This window comes from Rhea americana, unplaced genomic scaffold, assembly GCF_003343005.1.
Source record: "Rhea americana isolate MKP2758 unplaced genomic scaffold, rheAme1 scaffold_191, whole genome shotgun sequence".
Lineage (NCBI taxonomy): Eukaryota > Metazoa > Chordata > Aves > Rheiformes > Rheidae > Rhea > Rhea americana.
The window spans coordinates 288,881-310,960 of record NW_028186050.1 but is presented as its reverse complement, the minus strand read 5'-3'; the positions used below and the strand labels follow the sequence as shown (position 1 = coordinate 310,960).

The following is a 22,080-nucleotide window of genomic DNA, read 5'->3' as shown; positions in this document are numbered from 1 at the left end:
ATAGGTCCTTATTCAATGTAGCTTAAAATAAGASTATGCCAGTAACTTCTGCAAGTGTTTGAGACTAAAACTGGACCCATGTTTCAAGGTCAACGTAATTCCACAAAACTTCTTCCTCATCATTTACAAAAGAACCATTTGCGAAGAGGAAGCCTAAAACAGAACAAAGATGGAGCTGCTAGAAAACTCATTTTTTCTTTGACAAAATGAAAACATAGCCATCATAGGAAGCAGAGAACATACAAAATTTGCAGAAACAGCCTGATAACAGTGCACCTCACAAAAYTGAAGCATGATTCCCAACACTTAATGGTACTGTTTGCCTTGGGAGATGCTTCTTCTACACTCAGTGTGGAAGTTAACCTCTCATCTGGGTTGCTCTCCACTGCATCCGAGACCTCCGTCTCCACTACCTCATCTGGATAAATGTCCTACTCTTCACACACATCCCACTGGAGAGACCCCCAGTGACAAGATTTTATGACAAAAGTGCCCCTTACGCTAATAACTGACACTGCTACTATGATCATCGAAATGGGGTATCTCTGCCAAAATGGAAAATATATGGTATTTCTTTCAAATAAAAATAACTAAAAAAAGCTAAACACAGGATGCAGTGAACAACAGACTAGTATTCCACATTTGTGCCTTACCGTAAGCAGCCAGAAGTGTTCTTGAAGACAGTTGTCCACTCAGCGTCGCGAGGTTTTGAGTCCTCATTTGGCTCGCTCTCCCAGCCAGAATGGGGTATAATCACTTCATTGGTGAGTGTCTGCAGACCATGGTTGATGATGACCATCTTCAGGGGCTCATAAGARGACAAGTTCCACAGGGTGCCTTCAGGAAAAACAGTGATTACTAACCAAGTAACAAGACAGCAATACTTTTTATTCTCTTTCATTACAGAGAATCACTAGAAGACTAAATCACAAAACAAAATGATAATGTGAAACCATTTTTGAAGTTTGAGACTCCAAATCAGCCTGTAACTTAGGGAACACCTCCAAAGGCAGTTCCATTAAGACATGCACATCTTTGAAGTCATAAGATCCTGCTGCAGAGTATATAAATGTGATGTGCTATTAGAGATTGATGGGATTTTTTGCTACATACAAACTTTCATATTGCTACATTTTAAAGTCTATCTATGCCTCAAAAAGCAAAAATTCACGGAAGACGGGAGACCAGCATATTGAGGAAGTCCTAAAAACAAGGCTGAATTTATGGAGGATCATTGATCTTACGTTTATTGTCTGTAAGAGACAATATTTCACTCAAGACTCTTCTCTCTCTCTCTYATTTACTTTCACGTTTTGCTGTCAGAGGCAACATCTGAGTTCAAATCCCCTGGTGCCACAAGTACACGACTCCTTGAAAAAGCCGAGAGCTGCGAGTCCTCCTCTGCCTCCTCGTTTTCACCTCAATTATGAATCAAAGCAGACTGAAGCTAAACATCAACACAACACAACCGAAGTCAGAACAACCTTACAACTGTCACAGTACCCTGTTCTAGAGATGAACTACAACTTCCCAGTAGACCTGTACCGGTGTCCAATGAGGATTTACCAGGCTGCAGGGATATTTTGGAAATACATTAGACTAGTAAAAGCACTAGTTTGTACATAGTAAATTTAACACTTCGCCAGTTTAGCAGCAGGTATGTCAGGGATTTTATTTAAATTGTGTCAAAATTAAAATCGCAGAACTTCAGCATTAAAAAAAAAAGACAGACTTGTCCACTGAAGATATGAACTTACTGAACTTACTGAACTTTTTATATTCACATATAAAAACACTCAATAAAGCAAGTCTTTTCTTTTTAATTGATTTCAACTTGCTGGAAAGAAGGCCAAATCATGGGCCATTTTACCAAGTTGTAGGAGAAATACTGCTTGTTCACTGTGACATTAATTGCACACCATTTAGAAAAGCTTCAGATGAAAAACCAACCTTCTATTCAGAATTTCTTATACAGAAAAGCAAAGCCACAGAATGAAACACATGAATATTACACCATCTGCCTTTATAAAACTGACAAGTACCACAGATAAAAGCCTCCGCTCTTGTTCTTCCCATGCTTTCAGCAGAATCTCATCTCTGAGGTCCAAAGGCTGAAGACTTCCCTAAAGTTTTCCATATTTCACATAGTCCTGTAAACTAACGCCAAAATACTAGCAATCCTTCAAATCTCAATTTTAAACAGTTCATGGGTTTTTGTGTTTGTTTTGTTTTGAAGTCCGGCCTAAACCAGGATATTCACTTCAGAGAGAATTCCTGCATGGGCCCAGCCTGGCGACACTCGAGAACCATCAGGAAGACCATCTGGCCCGAGTCAGATACACAATTACTTTGATCTCCAAGGAAAAGTGTGACAATTAGAAAGATTTCAAATAGACTAACGGAGAAGTTAAATTTCCTAGGGCATACGGAAGTCCTGCCTAAGCGGATACAATATTAATATCAGACTCCTTGTGTTGTAACAACCACAAATTTGTTCAGTGGCAGTACAAGTTGTAGATGCTTGCCTCTAAATGCATGTTTAAAACAACAACAATAAAGAAAAGAAAAACAAGGGGACAAAGGACAAGGGGAYGAGGTACAACCTTCTCTTTCAATCCCTCTCAGCACTCCAAGTTTCAAAACATACAAGTTTCAAGCTCCTRAAGACTCTGCCCACTCATTTTCCACCCATTACGTTGCTCAAACAGTCTATCCCAGGTCTATTGGCTCACGGGCAGAGGCGGCCGGCGCGAAGCCGGCAGCAGTGCAGCAGCGAGCGGCAGGCCCACGGCCCAAAACGCCATGCACCATCTTGCGTGAGGAACAAGCAACCTCATAGAAACTCTCCTTCACGCTCCAGCTTTCACTACCACYGCCCAGAACTGTCAAATGCCACATGTCCTATTTTAACATCTGAGCAGCATCCATATAGGGTCATGCTAGGTACCAGGTCCGAAAGGGAATTTTATCTGTTACAAGCAGCGAGTGGCACTTGTGTGACAGTAGCTGATGGTTAGCAGAACCTCCAAAGACTTACACTATGGTGTCTTCCGCTCAGAGCGGCATTTACAAAATCCAGACATCTGTTTGGACTTGAGAGCGTATCAGTTGTTAAAGAAACCTTAAGGCAGGCAACAGAATGAACCCCTGATGTTAACATAAYGTTTCTTTACTTTTGGTCTTTTTCCTGAGGCCATCCAAAAATATTATTTTTTGGCTTATTTCCCTTGTCATTCATAGACAACACATTTTAAGAGAATTTCAGCATTTACTTTTTCTTTTTAAGCTTTCAAACAAGATAACATAYGCAAAATAAAGTAATTTCCATTCATCAGAACAAATCACCCTTTGTCATTGCAGAAGCCACCAAAAAACAGATAATTAAAGAAAACACAAGCAGGAAATGCTCCATTTTGTTGGRGAAGAAAGCTTCCAGTTCTCAAAACAAATTGGCTCAAAAGTATACATCACATAAGAAAAAAAATGCAAGACAATGTTTATAAGGCTATAAAAACTGATGTACAAGTTATCAGATTTAAGCATCTTGAATTCACTAGACTGTCTTTCTTTAGTCACAGTATGGCAATTCCTTAAGCATACCAACAAACTCAATGACTTAAAATAACAACTCTACTTAGGTCTTTAAATGCATTGCTGGCTCAGTACTTTGGAGACTTAAGTGCAAAAATCAGAACATCCAGGGCTGAATTAGGTGGATAAAATTCAGATATCTACACAGGGTAATCATCTCTGTAGCAAACCACAGGAAGGGGTTTAGAATGCCCTGGCCTAYAAAACTTACTCTGGGACTTCTTCAGAGGAAAGTAAATGAAGCATTCAATATTTGAAACAGTGAAAAAAAGAAATCTGAAAAGATGGCATCAGCTAGGGAATCCAGTACAGCATTCCTARGGTTTCTGTATTTCTATTCTTTTGAGATGACAAAATACTGCAACTGAAAAATGGAGAATTTTAAAGTCTCTTGTGCATGAAAGAGTTCAGTTTTAAAACCTGACAGCCCTTCCTATTTAAGGGATCCTTCCTTAAAATTCATCTTTTGCATYTAAAATGAGATTTCGCCTTCTCCTCTTTCCTGGAAGAGTGGCATAATTTATCATCTTTATTATAAAACTACAAAGAAATTTCAGGGCTTAAGAAGAGCCAGGCAGATAAATATTTTACTAAGTCAGAACGCCCACAAAAATTCCAATGGCTCTAACATTAGAGGATTCTGCAAAAGCCTGAGTACTCAAATCTTTTGCTCAGAGATTTGTGTCTAGATTTCTAAATCTTCAATACATATCTGCAAAATAAAATAATCACCAAATTCTCTATCTTCTATATTATTAATCACTAGTAGTTATTTCAAAAGAGATTAAGTCCAACTGGGATCTARCAGAATCATAACCAGACTGGAAAACAGCACAATCCTGTAAATTCACAGCACACAAATCAACTTCACTAATGCTAGCAATCCCATCCAAACCAACAGGAGAACTACTTATATGTACAAAAAGAGCTTTTGCACATGTTCATCCATAATTTCTAGTAAAGGCTGATTAAAATTTATGCAATAAACCATTTAGGAGCAAACATTTTGACTGTGAAATCAGTGGCAGCAAGACAAAGATAATAAGGACCAAAATTAAATAGATCTTTCCCCTATTCCTTTGAAGGAACAAAAACCAGTTTGCACGCTTTTCATTTTCTCACCAGCCTCCCATCTCTTGCAAACATTTCATAGAAAACACATCAAACTCTCCRAAGAGGCATAAAAATACCCTATTATAAAATATATGTATATAGCAGAAAGCTCTTCAAGATGTTCAAAAAAAAGTCAAAACATGAAATAAATTTACAATAGTCTCCTTGGCAGCTGCATGAGGAGAAAACACCAGCTGAATCCCTCTGCTGAGCAGTATGCAGAGAAGGAAAGTGTACACGAGCAGCCCGAGACAAACAGGGATGAGGGAGCCTTGTGGCAGGGAAAGGATTCACCTTCAAGGTTGACTTCATGGGGAAAACATCCCTCAAGAAGGGATACAGATAACCAGTGACAATGCACTTTCTCCTTCAGAGTTACRAACTAAGTAAGTTTAAATCCCAGCATCCTTTCAGCTCTTGAAAAAAACCTGAGAAGATCCAAGAGAAAATCTGGGTGTGTGTGTGGGGAGGAAATAGAAGACTACGATCCCTGCAAATCTGACCTCCACCTTGAAGGATCACACTCTGCATCTATTAGCATAACACACGAATGATCTAACAAGCTGGAAACACTGCTTTTAAAACTCTTAAGTTTAATCAGTTCAGATGAATATCACTCAAGAGAAATCAAGTCACTAGAGCAGCAGCGTAAGGGAAAAAAWTTATCAAAATTTTCCACACACTTTCACTGAAAGCGTTTGCCTTTTTGATCGCAGACCATATGCATTTTAGAACTAGAGAAAAAATGAATTATTGCTTTCCAGAAGATAATGATCAAGTCTTTATTTCATTCATAAGCACTGTCTGTAATATACATTCATATTTGTAATCATAATCATTACCCCTCCTTTCAGCATTTTAAGAGGGGACAACAGCTACACAGTTTTATTTCAAAAATACAGATTATCATAAAATAGATTAAAAATGACTAAAGTATAAATAATTCTATCCAATTTATGTCATATTAAAGGATTAGGGTCATAGCCCTAACTTCTAATGTCTGCGCCTCCTTGGAGTTAACTCTGAAAAGATTTCTAAAGACATTGTGCCAGAATATATACTTGCTATTATCTTCTAAAACCCAAGTAAAATCTTTTCCTTCTGTGCTTACTTGCAAAATCCAAAGTTACCATTAAATTAAAACAAATCAAGAAGTTGTTTAACTCCTCATCTGTGATCCATCCAACATCGTTTATCACATGAAAAACCAGCACACTGCATACGTTTCCTGGGGACATCTTGTTGTAGATTCATCCTGTACACATCTATTTGACACAGTAGGTGTACAGTCCTGTTGGACTTGTTCTAAGTCCTGAAGACAGGAGCTCTGCATCTGCAGGCTAAGCTGTAGTCAAGCACAGAAACTCACACGTGAACTATTATGTCCCAAAATGCACTTCAAAAAGTGGTATTCTTTTGATTCTTTAGACTTAATCCTTCCATTTTCTACTAGAAAAATTAGTCTGCAATGAGGAAGTTCAAGATAGCACAGTACTTCTAAGAGAGCTTCTTGTCTGATCAGCGGACAGGATTTTAACATACATAAATGCCCGTAAGACGTGAATTCTCAGTTGCTCAGTTTGGAAGTTTCTATTCTAGAAGAGTATTAGATCAAAAGATTTCCTTTACTGAGCTTTCTAAAGGTCAATCATTTTTCAATTAAAACTAATTTGGAAATAGGCAGCATCAGGAAAAATCATTCTACATCACTTAAAATAGTGTGCAATGTTGTTAAACAGCAAAATTACACTTCAACGTTCTCAAAAGGAACAGAAATATTCATTAACACTACCAACTTCTGATTGCTTGTCAAAGAATGTAATAGGATTTTTGGTCTTGCATATCTGATGGGAACATTGGTTCCACACAAAACCTTATCACTCGAGATAAAACTTTTGCAAGCTTTCCCAGTCAGAACAGATTTCTTTCCTTATCAGCCTAATCCTCATTTCTCTCTGTTTCTCAAGAAAATGATCTACTGAAAATGGARCAGCACACAGTCCCAGGAGGACAACTAGAGACAGAGACAAGGGAGAATTCCTCTAAATATTTTTCATTACAACTCCTCTCATGATGTACCTATGGACACACTAATAATTCAACCATGCTGTTCCCAGTGCAGGAGATGCACACATTTTTGTACCTTTTAAAAAGTACAAACAGGGAGTTCCATGATATTTTATGATTACATCTTGAGTTTTAAAAGTATTTTTTACATGCCTCACATATCTGTATTACCCTGAGGAACATCACATTTTAGTGCCATTTCCAGATGCACTGAGAACATCTTGCAAAGCAGATACAACATTATCCCAGAGAAGGCTTTCAGTTCTGTTAAGAAGAGTCCTACTAGACAAAAAAATAAGCTACAGACATGCTTAACCCGGCAGGAGCGTAGTATCCATATACTCAGCCTCCTTACAAAATTGAGTGCCAATACATTTGTTTAACCAACGTTCTCCAAAAAGCGTATTCTGGGAAATAGGCTGGTCAATACACTTCTGACATGGCAAATCTCAGCCGTTCAGCAGCGAGTATCACACATCGATTCCTTCCTCACACTCTGCCGCATCTACATCTTACAAGTTTTCAACATACTTGTGTGGCTGTTTTCCCATTCCATTAACACACTGTTCAGCACAGCTGTGGCTGCTGTGTCAGATCACCCTGTTAATGAGAGGCCCTGGAGTTGCTCTGAAGCCAGGGACTGACTCTCCTGCCAGGAGGCACCCTCTCTACCCACGGATGTCCTACTGCACGCCMCTACCAATCTCCTGCACTGCAGACAGGCACAGGGTCCCACACCCAGGGAAGCAAGACTTCAAGACTAAAATTAAGATGCTTACAAGAGCTATATTCCCAAACTGCTCTTGAATTTGCACATTTAAATTATATAAATCTCTTTTGAGAGCAGGATTATTTCCTCATTCATCCACATCTGCAGTGACCAGCTGATGATTACCATTCAGCTTCCAAAAAGCAGCCGTTACTGAATTGAAAAAATAATTAAAAACAGCAAAGTCAATGTGTCATACAGGACCTCAATCTGCAGCCTGTTAAAATAAAAACCACCATCACCACCAAAATAACCCTATGCTGTTGTCTGTTCTCCCATTTTGACCTAAAGAAGAAATTTCTGCATTACTGTCGAAGACTCTAGAGGATTCTCTCTAGGCAGAATTAAGAACTGTGATGCAAAGGTAGACTTTGATTTATCATTAGGGAAAGGTAACTTGATAGGACGTTCAGATTTCTACCACGAGACCATCAGAAGMAGGATCTGAATTTTCAGTGCTGCAGAGCACAGGCCCCCTTGCAGCTGCCTGGGTTGAACACTTCCTTTGCATTTTAAGTTGGCTCCCGCTCCTCTCTGCTGCCTTTTGGAGATCATCCCGTGTTACCAGCTGGGGTTGTGAACACTAGGTGTGAGCACAGCAGCACCAGCCATGCAGGTGTTGCTGAATACTGTTCTCTTCTGTACTGAAGCTGGGACATTTCACACCAGATCTGGTGAAATCACTTCAGAAGTGGAATGAAATTATTCCTGGTTAGGTAGAGATTAAAGGCACATCATCCGTTGCTGGACACCTGCTTAGGTTAATGCTCTCAGTATTTATGGTGGCAAAGGGAAATAAAGGGCTTTAAATAGCAAAAAGGGAAGTGGAACAAAAATGCTATATTTAATTAGCAGGAGGTAGTGTCAGACAATGTACTTAAACTGTAAAATTAATYATCAACTGGAAATCAAAGCAATCACCATTCAGAGAGAAAAAGAGAAAACCTCTAGTTTGTTGTTGCCATCTCAGAAGTGACTGATTAGCACTTAACATTATAATGATATTCCTTCAGAGTAAATTACAGACTGACTTTCCCTTTCGTGAAGTTGAAGAAATAAATTTATTCCTTCTCAGCACTCCAGAAATGAGTTTTGAGTAAACTAGAACAGCAGATAAACAAATGTGTTTTTTTTTAAAAAAAAAAAGTGGAAAAAGATAAGTCAGCCACCAAACTAAATGAGTGCAACAGACTACAAATACCGCCTAAAGAGTTCCTACGTCAAGAGACACAGCACACAACAATCAAAGCAAAACCAACATGTACTAATTAAAGGATTTCTTACAAAACAGATAGCTCTCCTTCACCACCTCTCTGAAACAGGACTGGAAAAAAAGAAAAACACCCTRCCAGTTTCTATATTGCCTACTAAGACCCAGTGTGCTTAATATCCCATAATGGCTGGGGAAGAACAGTTGGAACATCCAGTGCCACTGTTGAGCAGTAAAAACTTGGAGAGCTGCCATAATGTGTTTTGAGGCAATTATGGAATTATGATGTTTACTTCAAAAGGCTTAATCCGCATTTGTGATAGTCCGCTTGGAAAAATCCAACACGGATAAAATAGCTAAACAATTTCAGCCCCAGACCCATTTTCACATGCCCAGTACTTTCTAAAAATTTCTATTCTGCCACTGAAAGCCACTACATAGCTCCTCTTCTCCATCCAAGTGTCCCCTGTTGCCTCTGAGAAGAGGGGGGAAATCCATTTCACCTCCCATGAGTTATGGGAGGCTGAAGTACAATACATTTTTCTTTGGTTTAAGAGTTGACATACTTTTCCACCCTTCTCTACTTAATAGAAGAACTTTGAAACTTGGCAGATATTTTATTATTCCTTTTGAACAATGTCCAAGACTAAGGTCAAACAGAAGTAGGTTGAATAATGAAGTTATAAGCAATTGAAAAATCCCTGCAAAGCATAGATGAACTGAGTATCTCTGAAATGCAATTCTCCTTTTCCCAATTATTATCTCAAACAATCCTCATGTCCAGAGCTTCTCAACAGCAGGCTCTACACTCCTTAAAATCTGAGCATTTCCTAACCCTCTACTACTGAAATGCTACAACTTATATATAGCCCAGCTGACTCCCCAGCAGCAAAGACAGGAAGTGCTGCTGAGCAGACAGGCTGTACTATCAATGTGAAGTACTTGGGACATGGCAACAGGATTATTTTATAGAAGTTCAACAAGGAAAGTTTCTGATTAGCGTCTCTTACCTCATGATTAGAACACGTTGAGGGCAAGTGGACTACAAATTACCTGTCAATGAATTGCCGTAACTCATTTAAGCTCCAGTAACCCAATCACATCTAGTTGCATGCTACATCCGAGAAGTGTCCTCTGCATCTCGGYACTTAGGGAAACCTGGGTGCTACGTACACAGATGACTTCCTCTTGAAGGGCACGTCAGTCCAAATTATCCATTGATTCACAGCAAGAACATGGTGCAGCTAGAGAAACAGCTGCAGCCAGTGATCCAGATTCTCCTTCAATCTTCTATCCTTCAGAAATTCCTGTTCCTGGAACTGAAAAGACTCCTCTAAACCATAATTTAATAAAGAAAATATACACACTAACCTGTAATTAGCTCTCTGACTTCCATGTCATTTGTTTTTCGCAACAGTCTGATCAAAGCTGGGATGCCATCACAGTTCTTTATAGCCACCTTGTTTTCATTATCCTTCCCATATGAGATGTTTCTGAGCGCCCCACAGGCTTTGCGATGGACCTCTGGTTTTGGATGATCTAGCAGGCCCACCAAGATAGGGATCCCTTTAAGGTGCCTCACGTCCTTTTTGATTTTATCATTCTCGTAGCACAAGTGCTGCAGGTAGGCTGCGGCGTTGGACTTGACTGGATCAATAGGGTGGCTGAGCATGGCAATTACTTCAGGGAGGTCAGGGTCCCTCCACCTAGGGTCTTTCCGAATGCTGTCAATAGAGGGGGAGCGCTTCCCCAGGCGATCAATACTGGCCATGCTTCCTCTCTCTGGCTGTGCTAGAGGTGCTGCATAGCCACCGTGAAGGTAAGGGATCCGCTCTTCAACCATCTCCGTCTCAACAGGGTCATCGTAGCCCCTGTAAGAAGCAACAGTCCCAAGAGAAAAAGGAAAAACAGCACATTTAAACASTGTGCCTCTGAGCCAGCATGCAGATTTCACCCACGATCAAACCGTTTAACATCAAACATCATTAGGGGCAACATATTTACACTTTCAAATAATGTATTTGCAGTAACATGTAAATTAAGCATAGCTGAGTACTCAGCAACGATGGGACCGTAGGACAATATTTGTTTGGTTAGCAGCGAAATAATGACAGGAACTGCAAGTCATCAAGCATATTGCTTTCATTTAGGTCACTTAGCAAAGCAATTATAACAGAACTGGATTACATTTAGTAGGAAACACTGAGCTTCATTAATGACACTACTTCTGCAACAAACCAGAACTCTAATTAAAGGCATTCAAGGCCTGGGCACAAAGGGACCACAGACAACTTTCAAATCTGAAAAGATCCACTACATTTCCATGCAAAAGTTGATACTCTCACAAGTATTCTGGATTTCAGTACTCACAAGTTTTCCATTTTTCTTTGACAAACTGTTAAGTTCTGAATCCAAGCATACAATATACACGCTTTTATAGAATCACTCAACATAAAAGTAAGGAACCGATAGTCAAGAGGCCCAAGTCAACTATTAACACCACAGTAACTTGCTGTCATCCAAAATGAGTCCAGCAGTCCGTGCTTTTCTCCCTCCCCCAGAATTCAGCACCTAACCAGGCTGTGRGACTGGCAAGGTCACCGACAGCATTCGAACGAACTGCACCCACGTTGTTCTGCCATAATTMACCGCGCGCCACTGAAGCGAGGCCAGTCGCAGCCAGCTAACGCACTTGTAAACAGGACTGTCCGTGCTCACACAAAGGGCAAAGGCACAATCAACCCAGCTGAAGATGCTCTGACATGTTCTCTCACAACAGAAATTCCCATATTCTTAAAATAAAAAAATAAAAAGGCAACTTTGTCAAATACTACTTTTTCCCTTAATATCAACCACCACAGCTACAATCCCTAACCTTCAGAAAAATTCCCCACACGTATCACTTCCGACAACTATCTGCTAAGACAGAAGATTTCAGCAACAGCTTTGTAAGAAGAGACACTAAAACCTTCAGAATTGGTTTTTGAGATCCACTGATACAGTTTGTCTTTTATTTAAAGCGACACCTTACATCCTCCAGAACGCACACAGTTACTACAGGGGAGCTTCAACGCATGTGAGGTGCATCTATCCGTAAGATAACGTTTAAGCTYATACGAAAAGCACGAGAGGAAGCCCGAAGCATGCGTACAGTGACCCACTGATCTCAGGAAAGTTTTGCTCATTCTTCAGTTTTGCAGGGGAACAAGCCCACAGGGCAGTACAGCAACTCGCACCTAAGGGTTACGAACTCCCTCAAGCACGTTCCGCGTGGAAATCTCCCTGCTCCAAGGCTTTGTGGCAAAGGCTCACGCAAGCTCGCCAGCCTCCCTTGGAAGGGTAAAGGGCTGAAGTGACTACTGGCAATCCGAACAAAAGCTTCAGTTAATCCAGTTTTAAATCCCAAGCGTTTTCTTTTTCATCCTCCCTTCCTTTTTCATTTCTTTTTTCATCCTCCCAACTAATGTATGTTAACATTAACTTATATGTTAAACGTATGTCTTCTTTTGCTGCTCCATAAAGCTGACAGATGGGACGAATATCATAAAAAGTTAAGATTACTACTTGACTATAAAAGTCMAGACAACACAGCCTTTCCAACACACGATTCTTAAAAATAAAATTGCAGCACATGTACTTGCATCTGCAAGTACAGCTTATTTCCTTTCTAAACAGCTGAAGTTTTTTGCCCTGCTGTTTTTTTCCCAGGCAGATTAGCTACTACTGTGRCACTGTACTTATTTCAGTCAAGCAAAGTTTTAATTGCTACAAAACGATTCTTAAAAACTTCCTCTTTGGGCACCGACTGATGTTACAGAAAAATTTCTCATGTCATGCACAAAGATATACAGACCATTAAAACTCAGGAAGAAAATGGAGCATGGTATTATCCTAAAGGGACTGCTAATTAAACCAGACTCTGGGGAGAAAAAGCAACCAGAGGTGGAGTCTGAACTTAGTCTTGCACAATTAATGCTTTTAATGCTAAAAGCACCTCTGACTTGAATTGCTGATCTAAATCATAAACTGAATGAAACAAAAATGGGCCAGTGTCCAAAACTCAGAATGAATCTGAAGAAATCACTTATTGATGCAGTTATTTGTGTATGTATAATTCAGTACTTGCTCTACACAGTAATTTACAGTGTCTGGACAGCTGTTGTATTTTCTGTTAGAGAACAAAGCTGTTTCCACCATTCTAAGAAAGTGCCAACATTGAAAAGATTTACTTTTGTGCATACACATAGGGCAGAAGTAGTAATAAATGCCCTACACCAGTACTCAAAATAGAATTGTTTTTATACATGCAAATTYGACAACCAGCATTAAAACTACAACAAAAGCAAACTCACTTCTCACTCACCCTCACATTAAATTATCAAGCACATAAAAAAAAGTAGATGAATTTTAATAGCAGCCCTCTGCACAGCTGTTGCTTATTTGACTCAGTGGCTTGTAATTCAGCATGTCTCAGTACTATCAGCTGTCTACAGGATTACTGTACACAACCTTAACTACACCTGCACAATTAAGTTTCTTCTTCTCATCCATGCAAATACAAAAGATAATTATTGTCTTGGGATGAGGCTTGTTTGCTTTATTTCAGTGAAGCCTTCCAACAGAACTGTGCAGAAGGTCCCAACTCCCTCATGCTTTATCCTCTCCCCTATGCCAAACAAAACCCTCTGATACCATCAAGCCCAAGTAAAAGCTCATCAAGCCCAAAATAAAACTTTAAAATCAGAACTTTAAATTGCAATGCAGTCAAGACAAGAAAGCACCATGTAACTTTTATATGAACAATACTAACTTGGCATTTATATTATCAACCACTGTTTATTAAATACAAACATGAAACATCTGAAATAAAGCATCAGTCATTCCAAAAAGAGGATCACATCTGCATTTGCTACTTACTGGAACAAAGTTAGAGGATTTTTTTTTCCTTTCGTTATACCAATACAAATTTACTGGAGCACCAAGACAACGAATAGCTTTGATGATCCTTGACTTTGATGACCCCTCTCTGATGAAATCCTAAAGACACAGGACTGTGCTAGAATGAAACATGGGAAAATACTGAGCACTTGATGTTCCAAGCAAGAGGCTGCATTGCTGAGGGCCTGAGATACAAAGAGCTTTAGATGGTTCAGGATGAAACAAGCAGGTAGCAGGGGGGAAGGCAGCACTGCTTAGAACCCACGAACAACAGCTCTGGAGCCAAGCAGAGACAAGAGCATTACTGCTGGCCCCAGCCTCACAGCAGAAACAAAGCAGCATCAAGGAAGCAGACTCTGAACTACAAACGATGCTGGCAAGTGACCTGTGATCATCATCAGTATTTTCACCCAGTCCTGTCCCAGCACAGGTCTTTCAGATGCTCCTGTGTTTCTCCCAACCTTAGCCTGATTCTGCAGGACCATCTCTTTTGTGAAGAGCAGGACAACAAATCCGGCTGTGATCAYGTCAGTGCAGACACACAGTTATGTTCAGACAAGATGAAGAATGTCTTTCAAGCATTTTCAGAGAAAGAATAAACATGTGAAACACTACTGCGAAGATATACCTGCCTGTCTGGTACAGTGCACCTCCACAGGATTAAACAGTGTCAAAAGTTAGCCAGCCACTGGCTAAAGAAATAGTAACAACRGCTTTACCTAGCAGAAAAGACATCAGTTTGATACTTGACCCTCAACAGTAAACATCTAGAAACTCTGATGTCCTAGCATGAACTTAACAGCTGTACAAGAAACCTTAATGAAGGCCAGTATCACACCAATTCAGATTCACATTATTAAATGCAGTAATCAAGTCCGCAGAAGGGAAAAAATACATTGACATTAAAGAAAAAAAATCCTTAAAGGTTTTACAGAGGAAGCTCTAAACGACAASTCTGCCACTGCTTAATAGCACTGAGTGAAGCAGTTCACAAAAATTGTTTCTTTGCAGATGGCAAAGGATCTAAGTATCTCACTAGCTAAAGCAAAGCAGAACTACCAYAAAGCCTTTGACTTTCTGGCAAATGCAAGATAACAATTCCCTCTCTTGGTGCTGGGGAGGATGAGCCAGCCCAGGTTAAGTCACAGAATACCACAGAACCAGTAAGGTTGCAAGGGACCTCTGGAGATCATCTAGTCCAACCTCCCAAAGATCTCCTGGTGCTGGTTCCACTGGGGCTTGAACCCAGGATCTTCAGCATGTAAAGCAGATATGATAACCACTACACTATCTCCCCTCTCTTAATAGAGGGGTTGGGAACTAGAGAAGCACAGAAGCAGCAAAGGGAACACCAAGTCATAAGCAAATACTCGCTGGGGAGTTAACCATGTTCAGTTTCTGAAAACAAATTAGTAAAAATCAACAACGCACATACTCACACGCAAAGAGAAGAGTAAGAAACCAGTCGCATCAGGTGCATGTAGTCACAGTGGTCTAGAAGAGATTTTCTTTCCAAGTCAGACTGGTGAGGGGCAAATGAGATATTTATTACTTTCATTTCAGCAGAGCAGTTGTGCTGGAATGGTAAGCTCCTTAACACAGGAGGAGGACTAACACAAGCTCCAGCAGATAGGGCTGTCTGTGTTCAGGAGGCCGAGGGCTCTTCGCTCTCAGGACTGAACAGTCTGGTTGCTCATCAGGGGCTGCTGCCTGCAAGCATCTTGCTGTCCATCTGTTTGGGGCAAGGCAGTTGAGTTTTTAGGATGCTGTGGGTCTCGCTAATCACCTGCCTCAGGGAGCTGATCAAAACATATTCAAGCGTAGAGGAAAACTGTGTTATCTTCCTTGTGGCTTCAGCATGGGCACGTTTGGGTAAACGGGTGAAAGATTTACAAATTTAACCMCCAACAATTTATATAAGCATTACATTCATCAGTTTGCACCTGGTGTCTGCTTAGGAAAAAAGACCAGAAGGACTTGGGATTTCTGTTCAGAAGTTTGTGCCAAATACTGAAGAGGAAACTTAAGGACTTCGCAGAGTGAAGTCCTACCGTTGCCAGCTGCCGTTCCCCGATGGGAGGACGGGCAGGAGCACTCCTGAACTGGACTGAATTCTGAGCCGAGACCACATGGTTAAAATGCGAAAACCACCCTGATTGGATCCATTTAAAAGCCACTAATAGATCCCCAGCTTTGAGGATGCTTSCATAGGTGCTGTTGGGAGACTCAAATTTGAGTGAGGTGGAATAAGGCTAAAAGCACCTTTCAAAGGCAGTCYACAAATATAAGTCTTTATATTCTAGATTTTAAAAAAAGATACCAGAAATAGAATGTGAGTAATATTTACCTGATATCAGCACTTTCACTCTTTCTACATACAACAGCAATAAAAACAAACAAAAAACCCAAACCCCAAATGCTCCCCACAGATGTTAGTTACTTAATCTAAAACCTAGTCTATGCACTGGGAATAATAATTTTGACCATTAAGTGACCAGCAAAGTAGTCTCATTCTCTTAAAGCAGGCTTCTGCCACAGAAAAATTAACAGCAGAAAGCTATTTTGTTGCTGATGACTCCATTAACATTAAAAATTCAAATTCTGTCTAGTCTGGAATCCTCACTGGCAATAGCTGCTCCAGAATTTTTAAGGAAAAAGCAAGTCCCATGGATGCTAGTACAAGTGTGAGCTGTAATGAGGCACTATGGAAAAAAAACACAACTGCAAGAGACTGCAAACTGAACAGAAAACTTTATATATATATATGTATATATATATATATATACACACACATATATAAAAATTAAGAAGCTGTTGCAAGTTTTCTTCTTTTTTGTATTAACTTCCACTTAATGATTAAATAATATTCAAATATTGAGGATGTTTTGTGAATACAACATATTCAGTACTTCCTGAAGTACTTTCTTTTAAAAATGACAGTACACAAAACTCCTAGCAAAACCGTAAAACTAGATTTTTTAAGACTAAAAGCAGAAAACTCCATTATTTAACAGAAACAACCTACCAGATGAATCAACAAGTGCATAAAACCAATTAAAAAAATCTGTAAATATCTTCCAAAGTGAAGTTGAGAAATATTAGATCAATATTATACAACAAAATGCCTCTCTCCCTCACCCCAATTTATGTCCTCTGACTTGAACCAGAGCACATCCCAATGAACATGTTTCTGAGGAGGCACATTTYCCCCCTCAATTTATGAGATAACTAACTTAAGATGATGCTGGTGATGGCAGAAGAGAAAGAGCCTAGAAGATATTTCTTCTTTCTCTGATTAATCAGAAGGACAGAGGTGAGTTCAATCCCCCTCGGAAGAAGGGCATGCAGCTGCAAACCACCCAACACAGATCCCCTGTGGACATGGCTGCATCTCCTCCCTGTCACGGATGGGGCAGAAAATGGCTACTGGGAATCTGGAGGAGAAGGCACCGCTCAGTCCTCTGAGACGGGACGCAACCAGCAATCGACAGTAAGTACGCTCTATTTTAAACTCTACTAACAAATGAGAGTAGAAGTAGCTGAGAAGAAAACATTTTTAATTAAAAGAAAGAATCACTTAAAATTTCTACAAGCACACCGAAACCAGAATTCAGTTCATTTGTAGCACCATATGACGAGGACGCCCTAGCTCAAAGGCAGTTTTCAGTAACWGTATTGCCATGTGTGGGTACAGCGTTAGTTTGCTAGCAAACCTGCAGTCTTACTCACTGCTAGAATCCTTTACCTTCAGAGACTTCTTTAAAAGTGATCAAGCTCATGCCTAARAACAAATAAAAATGTTCTGGCCTCTTCCTGCACTCCTGTGTACATCAGAAAGGGCCCTTTCATTTAGKGCAATCCACTCCTACCTATTAGGGAACTGTTTGTAGGTCTGGAACAAGAGGAACATTGGCAAAGCCAGGATTACAGACACATACTGTCAGACACAGGAAGGCATGGATGATTTGGACAGCACTGTAAAACCAGCAGTATTTAGGGAGGCTTAGCAGATAGAACTAAATTTGGTTCCATTTCTTCCTTTAAACTTTACATATCTTCTCTCATGGGAAGGATTCCTCCCTCAAATTCAGGTCAACCTTTCTTCAGCTCCATCTCTCCTCTTGAGCCACCCAGATTTCAGAAGTTCTTTTCTTGTATGTCTTACATGAAGATAAGATATAGCATATTACTGACAAGGACCAAGGTAAAGACAGTGGCAGTGAAGGTGGCAATRACCATTCTTACAATACCTAATTTTCTAGAGAAAATTACAGTTTYTGGCCAAAGACTGGACATTAAACAGTCTTGAAATAAATACACAAAGATATAGACTTAAGTGAATATCAATTGGAGCTTGTTAACTTATACTATCAATATGCAGTATGCAGAAGACTGCATATTAACACAACACACACACAAAAAAAGCCCCCACATCTTGCTCTTATTCAAGCAAGCAACCTCATATCACAATTCTTAAAATKAAGCATCCTCTGATGTTATATTTCTTTATGTCTTTATGGATCTGTTACCTTTCTTTTGAGGCATACGGACAAAGTGGTGTAAAAAAGGTTCTAACAGTGTTATGATTATACCTACTCTATGTAGTAATAAATTGATGGCACTTTRGCACATTTCATAAGTAATGACTTCCTTTAAGAAAAAGAAATAATCAAGTAGTAATTACCCTCCATCTAGTACAAAGAACTGTTTGTTGTCATTAGTTTCTTGCAGATCAATAGCATATCTGAAACGCAGGTTTATTGAAATATTTTAATACCTCTTTGAAATGTCAAAAAGTAACTACTTATGAAGAGGCCCTCACACAATCATCTTATGTTCTCACAAGCTAAAGCTTGCTGCCACAGTCAGGCTAATTACTTGTCAAAACCTCTTGATCACATTAAGTATGGAAAAAAAATGAAACAAAAGAAATATAAAACAAAAACTGTTAATTAGTCCTATCCAAACTGCAAGGAACAATAAATCAAAGGGATACTTAAGAAAAAAAAAAACCTTTAAAAATGCAAACAGACAGGTTCTAAGCAGCCTTTTAAATATTCATCATGCATACAGTTTGAAAAAAGCCAGAACACTAAAAATGTAAAGTTATTGTTGCTTGACTGTTTTTAACCAGAGTTGCAAACTTCTTTTGGATATTAGAGTGGCAACTCAAATCTGGCTGATTGATCAGTATTTTGGGCATCCATTCGGTACTGGTACTCAAAACCCTCAATCCCATAAAACCTTGTTGTGGTCCCACTGGTAGTAAGCTTATAAAAGCAAAGACATCACAATGGATTTCAAGGGGCTCTAGCAGATATGTCTTCTTCACCATGCATGTGTGCGCACGCACCACAATTTTCAGGTATTTGATTCCATTTAACTTTTAAATGGACTTCCAGAAATGTGAAGAMAGACAGAACTATGAAAATGTTGGATGAGGTAGAGCTCCAAGAAAAGGCAAGGAAAAGGCCCACCCAAATGCCACCAACAGCTAGTGCTGATGAGAAGCCACCTTTGGTCACAGCTTGTAAAGATCACCTAAAAACTCCAAGGCAAGTGGTTTCCAAACTCTCTCTACAGCTCTGGAAACGTATTCTAAACTACAAGTAAAWTAATGAGAATTAAATCCATATCAAAACATGATTCATGAGGATATGACTTCATGCAGACCTATGCCAAAAGTTAGTAAGCTGCACAGCCAACAATTAAAGTGTATGAATTTTTCAGGTTTATACTCAGAAGATGACTTTCAGCTGAGTAATAAGACTGCTCTCAAGTTTGATTTTTTCCCCCAAAACAAGAGTTGATAGCTGCACTAATGCCAGAAAATACAGCATAAAGCAGAACACCTCCCTAGTAAGACAAGCAAAGCTGAAGTAATTTGTGCCTGGCCTCATCAGCTATGTTAAGTGCTGCTCAGATGCTCTTGAACTCCTCTTAACACAGACTGACGGGACAAAATAATAACCTGATCTTACAAATCACTGAAGTATTTCAGTGAGGTTCAGCGTAACCTCACCACACAGCTTATGGGGTACAATGAGTACAGGCCCAGGAGCTCAGCGTCAAGCACTTCACAAGACAGCTTTATATAAAATGTGCCCCTTCAGCACCACCACAGGTATCAGCTCATCCACAAACAACCAGCTATTCAAAATTTTTGTTCAGCAGATGCAAATATAACCAGGCCTGTCAGAAGGCTCACAAATTACAAGTTCCTTTCTTCACCTTGCTAGCATGGGATGGGACTGGGAGAACACACAGAGATCACAAGTCACTTTTTTCCCTTTTTTTTTGGAAAAAAAAAAAAAAAAAACGAAAGCACAGCTTTCTTTCCAAATTCAACTGAAATAAACTGCCCAGAAGTACAGCAACAGTTCATGACCACAGCATATACCCCCTGCTAGATTTTATGGGCATTCTCTGTAATTATTTATTGACTAACAAAATGATGGGCTTCACCTTGTTCGTAGCAAGCTAAGGAGCTCCACTCCTCCGTAGAAGAAACCTCCTCCTCAAGAAGGTCTACCTTTGCGTTCCTGTGTTTAGGACATTTTGGTTTTACCTCCAATTATTTTTGAGAAATGCTGATAATTCCTCTAGCCAAGATCACAAGTATATTGCAATCTCAAACCAGTTTAACTGCTTATTTTGTCATCTTCACAAGGCCTTTCCTGCTCCACCTGTCAATATCCTGCTCTTGAGATTTTAGCATGCTCGTCTCTTTACAGAGACTATGCTGACCACAACCACTGCTATGTTTTTTTTTCTGCCAAGTGATTCTCAAACTTACCAGACCACTGAGAGTTCAAACATGTGTGTTCAACTAAGAAAAATATAGCTCTAAATAACATAGCAAGAAACAAATGGGCTTTACCTTCCTTTGTGAGGTCTTGCTCTCTCTGGTATGCCTGCAGATGTCCTCCGGTTCACAGTGGAGTAATCTGGATCCAGTTCATATCCTTCATCATCTACTCCAAGGCTGCGGTTATCATCTTCCAACCCATAGGGTTCTGGCTGGAAGCGTTCTGGCTGGGAGCGGTTCAAGTCAACATTGCTGCCTACTGGCACCTGGGGCTGGGCAACRGGACCATAATTATCCCTTCTGCTTGGCAAGGTGAAGCTACCATCCTCTGGCCGGTAACTGTTCCCTGGCACRTAGGCATAGCGAGGACGGTAGTTGACACCACGGGACAAGCTGCCATAGTTATCRGACAGATCTCCGTAACCATCATGACTGATATAAGGGCGATACTGCCCTTCGTGGCTGTCAGGGTAAGAATCGTTGTAGTTGTTGTAAGATCTGGTTAATGTGGACGATGCTTGTGGTGTGATGTACCGCTCCCCATTCTTCATGTACCTTCTGTCTATCGAATCTGTGTAGCTGCCCATAGGAGATGAGCCATCCATTGACGGTAGGCCATCAGGCCCAAGTGGGACCTGACGCACTGTTCTAGTGGTGACAGTTTTGACCATTTTGGTTACCTGTGGAAAAGTATCGAATAAGGATGTTAATTTTTGTCTTGCTGCATGATGTGACAAGAGACAAAGGGAGCTATAATGCTAAAGTGGACAGGAAGGCACCACAAAGCCTACTACAACAGGCCTGTTGAACGGAAGCACTGATTTACTCACCTTATGAGCTCACATACATCAGGAAAGTATTGCTGTGAAGAATTGAAAGGACATGTCATTGGTCCAGTTAATAGGAGTTATGTACATTTTAGGGCTCTTACTACCAAATCAAAAGCATTGCAGCTATGTGAAGTGTGTGGCAACAGTTCAAAGTTACCCTACCAGCTCAAGTTTTCCCCAAATGCTTTCAAGAGTCAACTTTTTGTACAGCAGACTTATGCTGGGTAGCCATAGACTCTCCTCTCACAGTAGCATAAAACACTACATCATGTCTGCTAATTTGACAGAAGTACAGTTATATGATGCTGACTGATATGGATCAGGTTTGTACTACTGCATAGCTGATGGAGCACAAATTTAACAGTAAYGTTTAGGAAACTATGGCCCCAAACAGAAAGGTTTCAGGCTCTTAGTTTTCAGTCAGCATAAGTCTTCACCTAAATCTTTGCTCATATCCAGCCATCATCAAATGAACCCAGAAAGTAGTTGGCTTCAGTTCTTTTGGTAATAAGAGTCTTTTAACTAACAAATCTGTAACACCAAGTCCAAACTCTGCACAGTACTTGCAACTGCAGCTACCCTAAACACATTGGCCTAGACAAGCTTCTTTAAAACATACAGAAAGTTCTGCACACAAATATACTATCTTCTTTCCCATAACCACATTATTTCAGCACAGGTAGAGTCAGACTGAGCAGTTCATATAATGAGAAAAAACTGAAAACAGAAGGAAGTGTATTCACATTTTCTTGCT

At 39.9% G+C, this 22,080-nt stretch overlaps 1 protein-coding gene across 4 annotated transcripts in view; it reads right to left on the bottom strand.

Moving 5' to 3' along the window:
* Window positions 1-22,080, bottom strand: part of ARVCF (ARVCF delta catenin family member) — a 293,288-nt gene that overhangs the window by 69,291 nt on the left and 201,917 nt on the right. For all 4 annotated transcript variants that reach the window (XM_085302692.1, XM_085302693.1, XM_085302694.1 and 1 more), the window contains 3 exons: window positions 20,569-21,176; window positions 10,122-10,621; window positions 654-837 (listed from right to left, as the gene is read on the bottom strand). In XM_085302692.1, coding sequence (XP_085158818.1) covers window positions 654-837; window positions 10,122-10,621; window positions 20,569-21,176 — 1,292 coding nt within the window. The remainder of the gene's footprint in view (window positions 1-653; window positions 838-10,121; window positions 10,622-20,568; window positions 21,177-22,080) is intronic.